This window comes from Betta splendens, chromosome 15 (genome assembly GCF_900634795.4).
Source record: "Betta splendens chromosome 15, fBetSpl5.4, whole genome shotgun sequence".
Classification (NCBI taxonomy): Eukaryota; Metazoa; Chordata; class Actinopteri; order Anabantiformes; family Osphronemidae; genus Betta; species Betta splendens.
This window is the reverse complement of record NC_040895.2, coordinates 13,840,416-13,853,550: the sequence shown is the minus strand read 5'-3', so window position 1 is coordinate 13,853,550 and position 13,135 is coordinate 13,840,416. Positions and strand designations below refer to the sequence as shown.

Below are 13,135 nucleotides of genomic sequence, written 5' to 3'. Positions count from 1 at the left end.
TGATGTTGTTTTGTTCTGTTATTACAGTAAATACCACTTCAATTGTGCAAGTAGTGTTTTTGCTCTTATAAATATATTGTTACATTTATATTTGCATTTACTAAACATTTATTTGCATTTGCATTTACTATACTTTTCTATGGTAAGAACCAAACTAGGCATTTATTTTGCTTGTCTACACAGAGTTTTTTTTGTAGCTTGTATCATGAAGAGGGACAGGCTTTTTAAAGAATTTGCAACCATGCATATATTCTCGCTTCTGAAAAAATTAGTTACAAGTATCAGTCAATGTGCAAATGAAAATTGGGCTTAGATGAATATAAATGCCAGCGATGATAACACTTTAGCTCTGACAAGTGTTGCTCATGTCATGCATCACTGCAGCCTGCTTGCTGCAGTATTTTTACGATGACATCATACCCTTTTGCCTTTTGAGGGGATACCACGTGTTGTTGTTTTTTTGCCAATGGTGCAAAAAATTACGATGCACGATTTTGAAACAGACACTTTTCACGGTAACCAATTAGGCCAGGTGTCTGAAAAAATAAACTATAAACCTAATTATCGTTGCTCTTCCTGTGACATTCGAGCCTATTCTGGACTCACGAAGCCTTTTAACTGCTGGGAATGAGAAGCGTGGAATCTGATTGGCCAGTGTCAGGGGATACACAAACACCAGCCAATCAGATTGCTTGGCTGATTCAGGTGGTAAATCCTGATCCTGCCGTTGACTGTACACGGCCCAGAGCTCTTTGCTCTCCATCGTAGTTTATTTTTTAGCCCTTCCTCGGTAGCTGGCTTTTCCCCGAGCCGCCATTACAGTCCGTCAGCTTAGTGCTTGGAAACCGGGACCAGGATAAAAATGATTTAAAGAGTCAAAGTGACGGGCGAGGGACGGGACCGGGAGGGGGGGGTTCTTACTCTGTTACGTATGGACCTGCCAACTAAGCGGCGCCCCAAAGAAGTAAATATGCGGCTGGGGTGGTCCAAGTGAAAGACGCCTGAGGTCGGATTGAGTGGGTTTCTCTGGGCTGGGGGGGACTCGGGGAAGCTCTGTTTGTTTTGGACTGCGTTTGTGGAACTGTGGAGTGTAACCACGGCAAAGGTAAGAGTTTCTGCTGTTCTGCCTACAGACTCGACAAGGGCCTCGTAAACCGTTACAAGCAGCGAAGGGCAAGATATCCTAACTAATCCCGTGTGTTAGCCAGTAGCTAGCTAGGCTAGCCTGTCAGTGCGAATGAACGGGGCTTTAGCTAGCCCAACTGTCACGTAAGATCATGTAAAACTAACAGCTAACGTTACTTCGCTTCTTGTACGTGTTAACATGCAATAAGAGGGCTAGGTGTTAACCAACAATTGCGTTAGTTTGTCGGCTATAAAAACTCAGGAAACAACCGGACTGCTTATTTGAATCAAATTCAAATACGTAACGTTGTAATAACGTTGAGCTGGCTGTGCGTTCCATCCGAATGCACGGCTTGCCAGCGAAGTTACAAGTGCACCGGTTGAATGTAAGTAACGTTAGCTGACTAACGCTATATTATCGTGAAGGTCCCTTCGCTGCAACGCGTGCAGCTCGTGAGGATCGTGTCTCGTAAATATGCAGAATTTCTCACGCCGTGTTGGTAAACTTGGAGGCGTGGTGTAAACACGCCACGGCAGACAGGCCCCACCAGCTAACGCTACCTTGACGTCGTTATCTGCCGTAAATAACGTTGCGAGTGTAATGCAGGCGCACGTGTTTCAGGCTGGTTCCTTATATGGTTAATGGGGTTTGGGGCGAATTCAGCGTCAGTGCATCAGTTAGTGTCTTAACCAGTCACGCGCTTCCTTGCTGGGTGTCTGATTTCATCTGTCCTTGTCTCCTGCTACTCAGCTGGTTGTAGGGCATATTTGCATGGTGCATGTCACACACTGTAAGCGTTTTAGCCTAGTGTCCGAAGTGCAGGCACTCAATGGGTCTTTGCACTTTACGGTACTTTATGGGTCACCTAACACTCGAACTACACATCCTTGATGTTTCCGCTCTGCATTAGCATTGAATTAACTAGGCACAATGTGGATTTCTTAGAATGATTTACAGTAGAAACTCAAAGTGCTGTCACAGGTAGCTCTACCCCAGGACAACCTGTCTTTTTTTGTTGTAACAATGCATTATTTAAGGGCAACTAATATTAAATACAGAATACAGAAGTTTGACTAGTAAGTAGTAATATAATAGTAATATGGAAGTGTTTTGTTAAAATGACCTGTGTTTTTTTTTTCTTTCTACCCCAGTGTACTGCTTGCTGTGTGATCTCCTTGAGAGTGGCCGAACTGAGTGCCCCTCTGAACGACAGGAAGCCTCCCTCAGAGGCGGTGCGACGATGACCGAGCTGGCTGCCAAGTGGGCCTGTGAATACTGCACATACGAGAACTGGCCGTCAGCCATCAAGTGCACCATGTGCCGCGCTCAGAGGCCCAGCGGGGGTGCCATCATTACTGAGGAGCCCTTCAAGAGCAGCCCTGCGCTGGATGCCAGTTTGCACCAATGGGACCCTGCAGGCCACAGCAACAGCCCATCCCAAGGGGGCTCCAGCCTACTTATTTGTCCAGACTCCAGTGCCCGACCCCGTGTCCGCATTGCTGATGCACCCGAGACCAGTACTAAGTGGTCCTGCCACATGTGCACCTACCTGAACTGGCCCCGGGCTATTCGCTGCACGCAGTGCCTGTGTCAGAGGCAGCAGTCTCAACAACAACACGGACAACATCCACCCCATCATGGACATCATACTCAGAAACCACGCAGCCCCACAGAATTACCCCAAACCTCAGGCTCTGGATGCCGTCTTGCTCCTGCAGTCACCACTACAGACCCCTGTGAAGAATATAACGATCGTAACAGGCTCAACACTCATGCACATCACTGGACGTGCAATGCCTGTACTTATGAAAACTGGGCTAAGGCACTTAAGTGCGTGGTGTGTGACCATCCCAGGCCAAATAGTCTGCTAACTGAACCCATTCAACTGGCATCAGAGCCCGAGAGCCAACAACCTTCCTCAAAACTTAATGAACAGGACAGGGACAACAGGAGGGGAGTTGTTGGGCATGCCGTTGGCCAAGGAGTTGGGAGTGTGGGAGGAGGGCTAGGGAGTTGTAGTAGCAGCCAGAGGAGGTCCCCTCCAACCTCGAAACAGGAGTCAGAGGTGAACATGGATTTTCAGAGGATTGAACTGGCATCAGGGGCTGGGATCGGGAGCAGAGAGGAGCTGGAGGTGGATTTCAAAAAACTGAAGCAGATTAAGAACAGGATGAGAAGGACTGATTGGCTTTTTCTCAATGCCTGTGTGGGTGAGTTTCATCATACAGGATTTTATTTAATTACATTCAAGCTTTTCTTAAATTGTATAGTATGCAGTAGATAATGACCCAGAAGAATGAGCAGGGAAACTGAAATCTGATTTTGTAGATTAGTAACAGTTTTTTTAGTTGCAATCTAGTTAATATATTGAATATCTGATCATTCATAATCACATTCTGATGCTATATATTGCATATGCGTATACATTTTTGAATTCACCTACTGTAACTTTTCTCTACACAAGCAGCAAGTGCCCAGCCACCCACACCATAGACTGGTGAATGTGAAGTGGGAGGGAGGATGGACATTTTAAGAACAACTAGCGATTGTGTTTTATTCTCTTTGCCATGGCTACATAGTTTGTTCTAAACACCCACACAACCTGCACTTCTTGTAAAAGAAGTGACAAAAGCAAAAGGAGATACAATATAGGGTCAGGACGCATCAGTGGAGTTGGTTTCCTTCTGCTCCTATACTGGGTCTGTGCATCTAACATGCTAAATACTCACATGCCTGATCACAATATGTAATGTCAGTGTAAATGTTGATAATGTATATAGTCTTAGAGAGGTCTGGATCAGGACTGTGCAGCTTGTGTTTGGGAAATGTCCTGGGTAGGTTGTCAGTTGGTTGGTGGTAACACACACATCTCACTCATGCTACATGAGTAACTTTATGCAGTGCAAAGTCTCCAGTTAGGAATGTGAAAGAAAACAGAAGCATGGGCTGGGGAGCCTGTGTGCTAACACCTAACAAACTTGTGTCCTAGATACAGAGTTGGATTACAAAATAGCTCAGCAATTTCAGTTGGATGTTCTTTAAACTGTTTAGAAGGTTGGTCTATGAGGAAACAGGAAAAATGCATCAATTTTAAATCCAATAATACCACAAGTTAAACTAATAAGCTAATTATCTATAACCTTGAATCATTCAACAATTTGCACATTTGCATCATTTAAGTTAAATAAGTACAGTATACATTTCTGTGTAGATCAGCCAGGTAAATAGTTATTTAAATAGCTGCTAAGACGTTTCTGACCAGTATAATTTAGACTAAGCTGCTCTGTCTGATCATGCTGCCCTTAAACGTTTGCCTGTTTGTGTGCTGTCTAAAAGATCTGCGAGAACAGTTGTGACTGCAGGGCTACAGGCACACCCACTCTAATGGAGTGTTTTGTGAAAAGTGGTTGTGATCTCGCTCTATCACACTGCGCTACTATTGTGTATTTTCTCCCCTCATCTCTCACAGTGCTAGCCAGCTCCACATGGCACAGCAAGTCCTTCCACCCACTCCACGTCTCTCTCAGTCTCACTCACACACAGATTATACAGCCGAGCATTGTGTGTGGTCCTTTGACGTGAGAACAAAAGCTCAGCAGTGTTGTCAAACGTACCAGAGAATGCTACATAGGCTTTTATTGTATATGCCAGAAATGGTAAGAGAAATTTAGTGAAGCTCACTCATAATGACGTTCTTTTCCAGTTTATTCTCATTTGACTCCTAAAACTTTGTCTTTATGTCATTGTGTCTGATCACCAACAGTGGCTGGCATTTTTACTTTACACAGTTAATTCCTAAAAGCATTCATATTTATTTAAGTCCAATTTTATCAAAACTAAAATAGCCTTACCTTTCTCATCTGTTACACAGAAAAAAAACTCAGAATGGACTGTGATTGGTTCATGTTCACAGTTTAGGATCAGGTTGTAAATTTAATCAGAAATATTAGCTTTGACCTAAAAAATTAATCTGAGCAAACTTTTTCATCTGTCTGATCTTAAACATCCTTGAGCCCACATGCAAGGATCTAAGCCTGAAGGTTAAGAGTGAAGTAAACTCAATGACTGATTCACAAGATCCCTATTGTCTTTTTCTCTTGACTTCAAAGTCAATGTTGGCCTTTAAGTGGTTGCAGCTGCAACAGAGAAAACGCATTCTGAGCTATAATATTTTATACTTTTGGTTGAGCACCGACTGTTCCCTGCCCAAGGTTGTATTTTTGTATCAACAGTACAAAGTTATGGTGTGATATTTGCCAATTTCTAAAGTGACCTCTACTCTGACATCTAAGTCATGAGATTAGAGAGAGTTAGAGAGAGTTAAAATCATAAACTAATATAGCTAATATAATTCATAAGAAAATTCAAAAGGAGTAACTGTAAAGTTCTTACATTTTAATAAAATATAAATTTTAGAAAAAAATTGTCTATATTAAACCTATTTGTATTATGATTTAATGTGACATTTTATGCTGTCTCTCTTTGATCAAAAGGTGTGGTGGAAGGCGACCTGGCGGCAATAGAAGCCTACAAGTCCTCAGGAGGTGACATTGCAAGACAGCTAACATCAGATGAGGTGCGCCTATTAAATCGCCCCTCCGCATTTGATGACGGCTTCACACTGGTTCACCTAGCCATCCGCTTCCAGAGACAGGACATGCTGGCTGTGTTACTTGAGGAGGTTAGTGGAGACAGCCAACAGATTGTAAAGCTTTAAGGGTTCAGCCATGGATCAGTCTGTGTAACAGATGAGATGTTAAAGAAAATCCAGAATATTGAGTGGGAGGTCTGTTACTTTCCACATCTTTCAAAACCAAGAGTAAAGTGTTTGCACAGAGGAAGGAGCTCAGCCCCATGCACTCATTTGCTCCCTGTTGTCACAAATGACTTTAAATGACATTGCCTTCTATTTATGGTGGTAGTGATTTTCATATCTGATGTTATGCTAAACTAGTTCCCAGGTTGCCTCTGTACTAGGAAGGCTCACCGCGTTTGTGTGGGACGTTTCCATGTTCTGACGGTGGTTGTGGCTTGCTTACTCTCAGTACTGTGATCCTAGATTATCTCCACACACACCTCTTCTCTCGCATCAGTCGCTGCCCTAGTTTCTATCCTGAGGTCAGCACTGGATCATAAGTATTAATACCTATACAATGTTCTGCTTCATAAGGCAAATTAAATTTGAAAGTGCAAGTAAAATCAGCTTGAATGAGACTCACCTACATAGGCACAACAGCTTTGGTAAATATTATGGCTCCAACTGTGCTGAAGTAAGAATTTGACATGAAGCCAGAAACGCTGTAAATCATTTGTGGGTTCACGTGAACCACAACTTTCTGCAAGTGGTAAATATTGCTCAGTTCTCAGCCCCTTCTTGTCATGTGTTTTTTACAGATATTGATTTCACTTCTCTCTCTTTACAGGTCTCCCAACAAGCAGCCAAATGTATTCCAGCCATGGTGTGTCCCGAGTTAACGGAGCAAATCCGCCGTGAGGTAGCAGCCTCTCTTCACCAGCGTAAAGGAGACTTCACCTGCTATTTCCTCACTGACTTGGTGACCTTCACCCTGCCTGCAGGTCAGCATTTCATCAGAAAACAAATCTAGCCAACACCAGTTTTAGAGTCCCTGCTTTTATTCGGCCATAAAAACGCTGCGACTGAAGAAATCTAGTCTAGCCGTCCTCTCTGACTCGCCAAGTGTGTGATCGAAAGCTTGTTTTGTTTATGGCATATGAAATTCCTTGTTGTGTGGATGCTGAGAGCACATAATGCTTCACTTGTCATTTTCTGCCTGAAGACGGAGGCCACCTCTGGCTCACTGTTTGAGTATTGTTCTGCATACTGAGGGTACCATCCAACAAATGATGCACGTTCCTCCAATCTCTCTGTAAAACGGCGTGCATTGAGTCTTATTTCCATTGAATGTTTATTGTTGTTGTGAGCAATCACTTATATAGTTTAGTGTGGTGCCCAGCTAAGCTAAGGATTTTTGTTGTGTGGCGTTCAGGGCAATGCGGATCTTGGCTTCTGGCCACTACAGAAAACCATTCTATCAATACATTCATTTATTTTAGCTAAAGAATGAGCTACTGTGTTGTCAAGTGTAGTGAAAGCCAGTAGCTATTGTGAGAAGAACAAAACATGGTGGTTTAAGTTTAAATTAAGCATGACAGTGTAATACACAAATTTTTTCTATGTTCCTTAACTGAAATTAAGTGTTTTCTAAGAATAATCTTTCCTCACATTCATAGCACTGATCTTTGTCTTTATGTTTTAGATATTGAGGATTTACCTCCAGCAGTTCAGGAAAAACTGTTTGATGAAGTACTGGACCGAGATGTGCAGAAAGGTACAGTAAAACTTTCCATGCAGTGCTTTAAATAACTCAATAAAAGAGAGAGAAATCAACAAAGGGAGCTCCTGCAAACTTAGGTAATAAGTTGAACTAAGGGAACAGAGAACCTTGTCTTTAACCTTTTACAGGTTAAAGAATTATGCCAGATAACACTGCCTAAGGTGCATGGTGTCTGTACATTATTTGTACATTTCAAATCTTAGTCTTAACTCTTGAATATGTTAAATGAAATATTTTAATATTACACAGTTGTTAGTACTTACATTAAAATCAGCAAGTAGCTTCTCAAATGTTAATAATAGTTCTGGCACAAACATGTTATATAACAGTGTAATTACTGATCATCACTCAAGTAGGTTCAAAGCATTCAATTGTTGCTGACTTCAACTTGAATTTTAACAACACCTAAGCTGCTGTAGGGTGAAAAATATATTGTGTCTATGCAGATATACACACATATGTCAACATCAATGTCACTTTGACATTTGTGAGTAGTCATTAACACTCTCACAAACAGTCCTTTCAAATGCCATCACCTGTCTAGCAACTTGGGAGGTAAAAAAAACTAGCCTTTATACAACCCTTAACACAGTTAAATTCCTTAGTGCACATTGTTCTGTTTGAAGCACTTAGTGCAAATGAAAGTACTCAATCTCGACTGCTTTTCAGAACTCGAAGAGGAGTCTCCCATAATCAACTGGTCCTTGGAGCTGGGCAGTAGGTTGGACAGTCGGCTGTATGCGCTGTGGAACCGCACAGCTGGCGACTGCCTGCTCGACTCTGTGCTGCAGGCCACGTGGGGCATCTATGACAAGGACTCAGTCCTTCGCAAGACCCTCCACGACAGCCTGCATGACTGTTCTCACTGGTAAGGTCTGCAGCTCAGGGGCACAGACCAGCAAGGTGAACGCAATTCACCTTTGTACACATATCCCACAAACTGTTTATACAGGTATGGTAGAGTTATGTTGTGTTAATAACAAATTGCTTTCTTGTTTATCCTGACACCTTTCTACCTGACTGATCGTCACAGAAATGTTTACAAAATAAACTCAGGATGAGTGTTTTTTAATTAATGACACTAAATTGACTTGGAACAATCTCAAGTTACAATACCTTTTCCTATGCATGAGTACTACACTGACGTTTCTACTTCTCTCTACCATCGTCATGTCTATTGTGTCTATGCTGTGAGATAATTACTATTATGATCTGGGTAATTGCCATTCAGAGCAAACCACAACAATGATGGAATGTGGGGACTAGCAGTAACACCCCTCTCTCAAATGGAAGGTTTGAATAATGTTATTTACAAAACCATTCTATTTTATGTGTGATGCAGGTTTTACACGCGCTGGAAGGAGTGGGAATCGTGGTATTCCCAAAGCTTCGGCTTGCACTTTTCTCTACGGGAAGAACAGTGGCAGGAAGACTGGGCGTTCATTCTCTCCCTGGCTAGTCAGGTGTGTATACAAGGAAGGAAGAAGCTTAATGTGCCTAAAATTCCACAGTATGCTTTCTATGAATTATGCAAAAAGCATTACTGCTCCTACAGCACAATACTTAAACAGCAATGTTATTTGGAAAAGCATCCTGGCTGTTACCAGCAGTTCTCTGCTTGTTACTGCTCTATGTGACCTCATAAGTCCATGTGTTTGGGTGGGTTATCATTATATCTTATTATTATTGCTGGCTGTGAAATCACAACACTTCTACCATAGTAACTTGGTACAGGGAAAGAATCAGCACTTTGAAATTAGGGCCTTGGCTTTCTAACAGTTTTTTCTTGTATTGCTTTCTTTTACAGCCTGGATCCAGCTTGGAGCAGACACACATTTTTGTTCTTGCACACATACTTCGAAGGCCCATTATTGTCTATGGAGTGAAGTATTACAAAAGTTTCCGTGGTGAAACACTCGGGTACACACGGTTTCAAGGTAAGCTGTTTCAATAGTTTGCCGTTTGATCCGATTTCAGTGAATGACCAGCTCCATTCCAGAGAGTGTGAAGGACTAGGCTTCATGAAAGAGCCCAATTAGTCTGCATAGCTGAGATAACTGTCCATCCAATGTGTCGGTTTATGACAGTTATTGGTGCAATGTCCTACATTTAGTTTAGTAGTCATTTAAATGTTGTGTGATTCAAAAGATATTACCAACATAACAACACCACCTCTGCCATAGAGCAGGAAAATGTTCCATACTCACACATCTAGACGCTTTTCAACATATGTAAACCATCAGAGCACAGAGTTAAACAATCATATAAGCTTGGAAAGAAAGGTCCACCTTTTTATAGGAGCAGTAAAAGCAGTCTGGATTCAGTTTGCCTGCTGAGCGATGCAGTACAGGGGATGATGAAAGTGCTCTGTAAGGGCCAACTGCTTGTGGTTAAGCCTGCCTGATCAGTGATTTACTGTTGCCAGAAGCCAATGTAAAACACACACGGGGAGGCATATATATGGGCGCCTATAGAGAGGGGAGGGGAGCTTAGTTTAAGTGGTGAGCAAGTGAACCCTGTAAAAACACATTGGTGACTGGGAGAGGAGAGGAGCTAAACAGATGCCTGTCAACTGCAGTGGCACTTACACACAAAAGGCTGGAGAAGTCTAGGTATTGTAAATATGTCTGTAAAAAACATGACAGCCTATTAGGATGTCCCCAGGAGTGGAATGTAACCAAATGCATTTATTTAAGTACTGTGATTAATGTGGGGGAGTTGGGACTTAGAAAGAAATGTTTATGTTGTAGACCAGGGGCTTAGTTGGTAGAGCACTGGCTCATAACCCACCAGCTTCCTCAAGGGCATCATAAAGGATATTGTTAGTTATAAATTAAATATGTGATAGTTTCAGTTTAATGCCTTTATTACTAAGGGGGGTTTATAATTGCAGTATTCCTGTATTTATTAAATTAAACTAATCAAATACATTTCATAGCTGCTCATGAATTTCCTCCAAATTGTCAGTTTTGTTAAATGTTATTTAAATATTCCTTTGATGTAAATTGAAACAGCATTAAATAAGCTATAAACATGACAGTACATTAATTACTTTTAGAATGCTGTAACTGTGTTGTGTTACTGCTCATCCAAAGATTGACTGTTTTGTCTGAGAGTTTATATAAAGTCAGAAAATCCAAAATAATTTATATAAAGTAGGAATTTACAGTAATTCAACTGCCACTTTTGAGAGATGATCAAAAATGTTTCAATTCTTCTGTCAAAAGTCTGTGTTGGATAGTCATTAAATGAAACTGTTATTTAGAAACACGAGACACAATTTAATACACACACTTGACGGTGCCTTTTCTTATGACTCGAACATAAACACTTGCCCACACTGCCCTCAAAGCTGTAAAATTGTAACACCTATACATTATTTTGTACGACGTAGGTCATTACATCATGCATAAATCAACCGTGGACATTTCATCCTTCATCTTATATTTATTAATTATTGTGTCCTCTGCCTTCAGGTGTGTACCTGCCACTTTTGTGGGAGCAGAGCTTCTGCTGGAAGAGCCCCATAGCACTGGGCTACACACGGGGCCACTTCTCAGCACTGGTGGCCATGGAAAACGATGGTTTTGACAATCGTGGCGCAGGCGCCAACCTCAACACGGACGATGACGTGACAGTGACATTCCTGCCACTGGTCGACAGCGAGAGGAAACTGCTTCACATTCACTTCCTCTCAGCGCAGGAAGTAAGAAGCTCGGCTGATTTCTTTTGTTTACAGATGAACAAGAAATCACTTAGGGAGTTAAACCTCGAAGCCCCCCATACCAGCATTAGTTCAGCACATACTGTACAGTTAGTGAGAAGATGTTTATAATCCTGAGTTTAGACATATTTATGTGCCTGTGCTCTTGTCCTTCAGATGGGTAATGAAGAGCAACAGGAGAAGCTGCTGCGGGAGTGGATGGACTGCTGTGTGACGGAGGGAGGCGTTCTGGTAGCTCTTCAAAAAAGCTCCCGCCGCCGCAACCACCCACTCGTCACACAGATGGTGGAGAAGTGGCTGGACGGATACCGGCAGATAAGACCATGCGCCTCTTTGTCCGACGGCGAAGAGGAGGAAGACGATGACGACGAGTGATGGAGTTTATGCGGGAAGCATCGGGCTGTGGCGTCAGGGGGCAGGACTCCTCCTCCCTTTGCAGTGTTCTTTTAAATTTTAATTTGCTGACACGGACAACTGTGAAAGCCGTCAGGAGAGGATCAGCAACCATGAAGCCCTACTCCACTTTCACCTCCGACAGAAGACGCTCTTACAGCACATGGACATAAACCTTCATTAAGCACTTCACAGTTGACACCAGAGGCTGATAGACTCCACTGCTGTGAAACTCGTTTGTGGAGAAAAGGTTTACAAATGCAAAGGCTCCTCTGATTTGTTTTGAGTTTCAAACATAAAAGGAAAAAAGGAATCTTTATCCATAGCTGTAAATGCATGTGGTTGTTAAAAAAAGAATAAGGACATATACCAGCATTAATTGAAATCAACACTTTATATCTGTTCAGTATGGGCACTGATAAAAAGCACACTTCCAAATTGATCTTTTTGATGTTGTTGTTTTTGAATGGACAGGGACAAAGCCAATGAATTATTACCTTTAGAAAAACAGAGATTGTGTAATAATAAATTACTTTAATCCTTATTACTAAGCACTGCACATTTATGAAAACATTTCTATATAAATACAGTATCATTGCTTGAATTGAGGTCATATATGAAGCTTTTGAAAAGGGGATGTTCCCTTTACAAGTCAAACCTACACTCACCAAGGTTTAGCACACAAACATTTATGTTGGTATTTGGTTTACCTTTTTATAGACTGACTGAACTGAGAAGGTGTGTGTGTTTGTGTGTGTGTGCTTTCTTCTCTAAACCTACTCTACATATTTATTGTTTGGAAACTTATTTGAGCTTAAAAGAGCTTTCTGTATATTTTTTCCCTTTTTGTGGTTTTGTTAATTATTCACTCAAGTTTGATGAAGACATGTTGCACAGAAACACTGTTGTTATGAGGAAAACCAACCGTAACCATCAGTGAAAAGTTTACTTATTTTGTTGCATGTGATTTTAGTACCTCATCTGGATGCCTGGTGTGGGAATGAAGCGCGTTTATTGTCGACATTAATCCTAAGTAACACTTGTGTCGTTGATGTCCCTTACTTCCTCTGTCCTTTTCCCATCTGTTTCACGGTCACCCTCATGGTACATTTCAGTTTACCTTCTCTGCAATGTCTGTTTGTTTCCATTTTGTGAAACTATCTTTAGTTTTTTTTTGATTAAGTTAAGTTGTGAGAGACATATAAACCAACATATTAAACCAAAGCTGACAGAAAAAGGAAAAATAAGAGTTGTTTTGCTGTGAATGTTTGCATTTTGTTTCTTCCTGCCATTGCGTACTGTAACCTCTTTCGTGTTCATCTGAGTCATACACGTTTTGAGCATCACTTAATATGTTGCTTTGTATTTATGCAATAGTTGCAGTTGTAACTATGATGGTTTGTGGATTTAGACCTGACTTCACTATACAGAGTGTAATGCAAAGAAAAGGCAAAATATGGAAAAAAATAAAGGAAAATGTTTTTGAATGTCAAAATCAAATTGCTTCTTGCCTCATTAAGAATGTGTGAGTTTTAT

The 13,135-nt window shown here is 41.5% G+C and overlaps 1 protein-coding gene across 2 annotated transcripts; it reads left to right on the top strand.

Annotated features, from left to right (window-relative positions):
• Nucleotides 1–700: 700 nt before the first annotated feature.
• Nucleotides 701–13,099, top strand: zranb1b (zinc finger, RAN-binding domain containing 1b). Of its 2 annotated transcripts, none has more exons than XM_029126970.3 (10): nt 701–1,105; nt 2,278–3,336; nt 5,620–5,702; nt 6,550–6,703; nt 7,405–7,476; nt 8,152–8,350; nt 8,825–8,945; nt 9,290–9,419; nt 10,959–11,188; nt 11,363–13,099. In XM_029126970.3, exons 2-10 carry the CDS (start codon nt 2,367–2,369, stop codon nt 11,579–11,581), a joined length of 2,178 nt encoding a protein of 725 aa, XP_028982803.1. In that variant the 5' UTR covers nt 701–1,105; nt 2,278–2,366; the 3' UTR covers nt 11,582–13,099. The 2 variants fall into 2 exon arrangements, with proteins under 2 accessions (XP_028982803.1, XP_028982802.1); XM_029126969.3 differs by having other exon boundaries at nt 703–1,105; nt 5,620–5,807.
• Nucleotides 13,100–13,135: the final 36 nt, after the last annotated feature.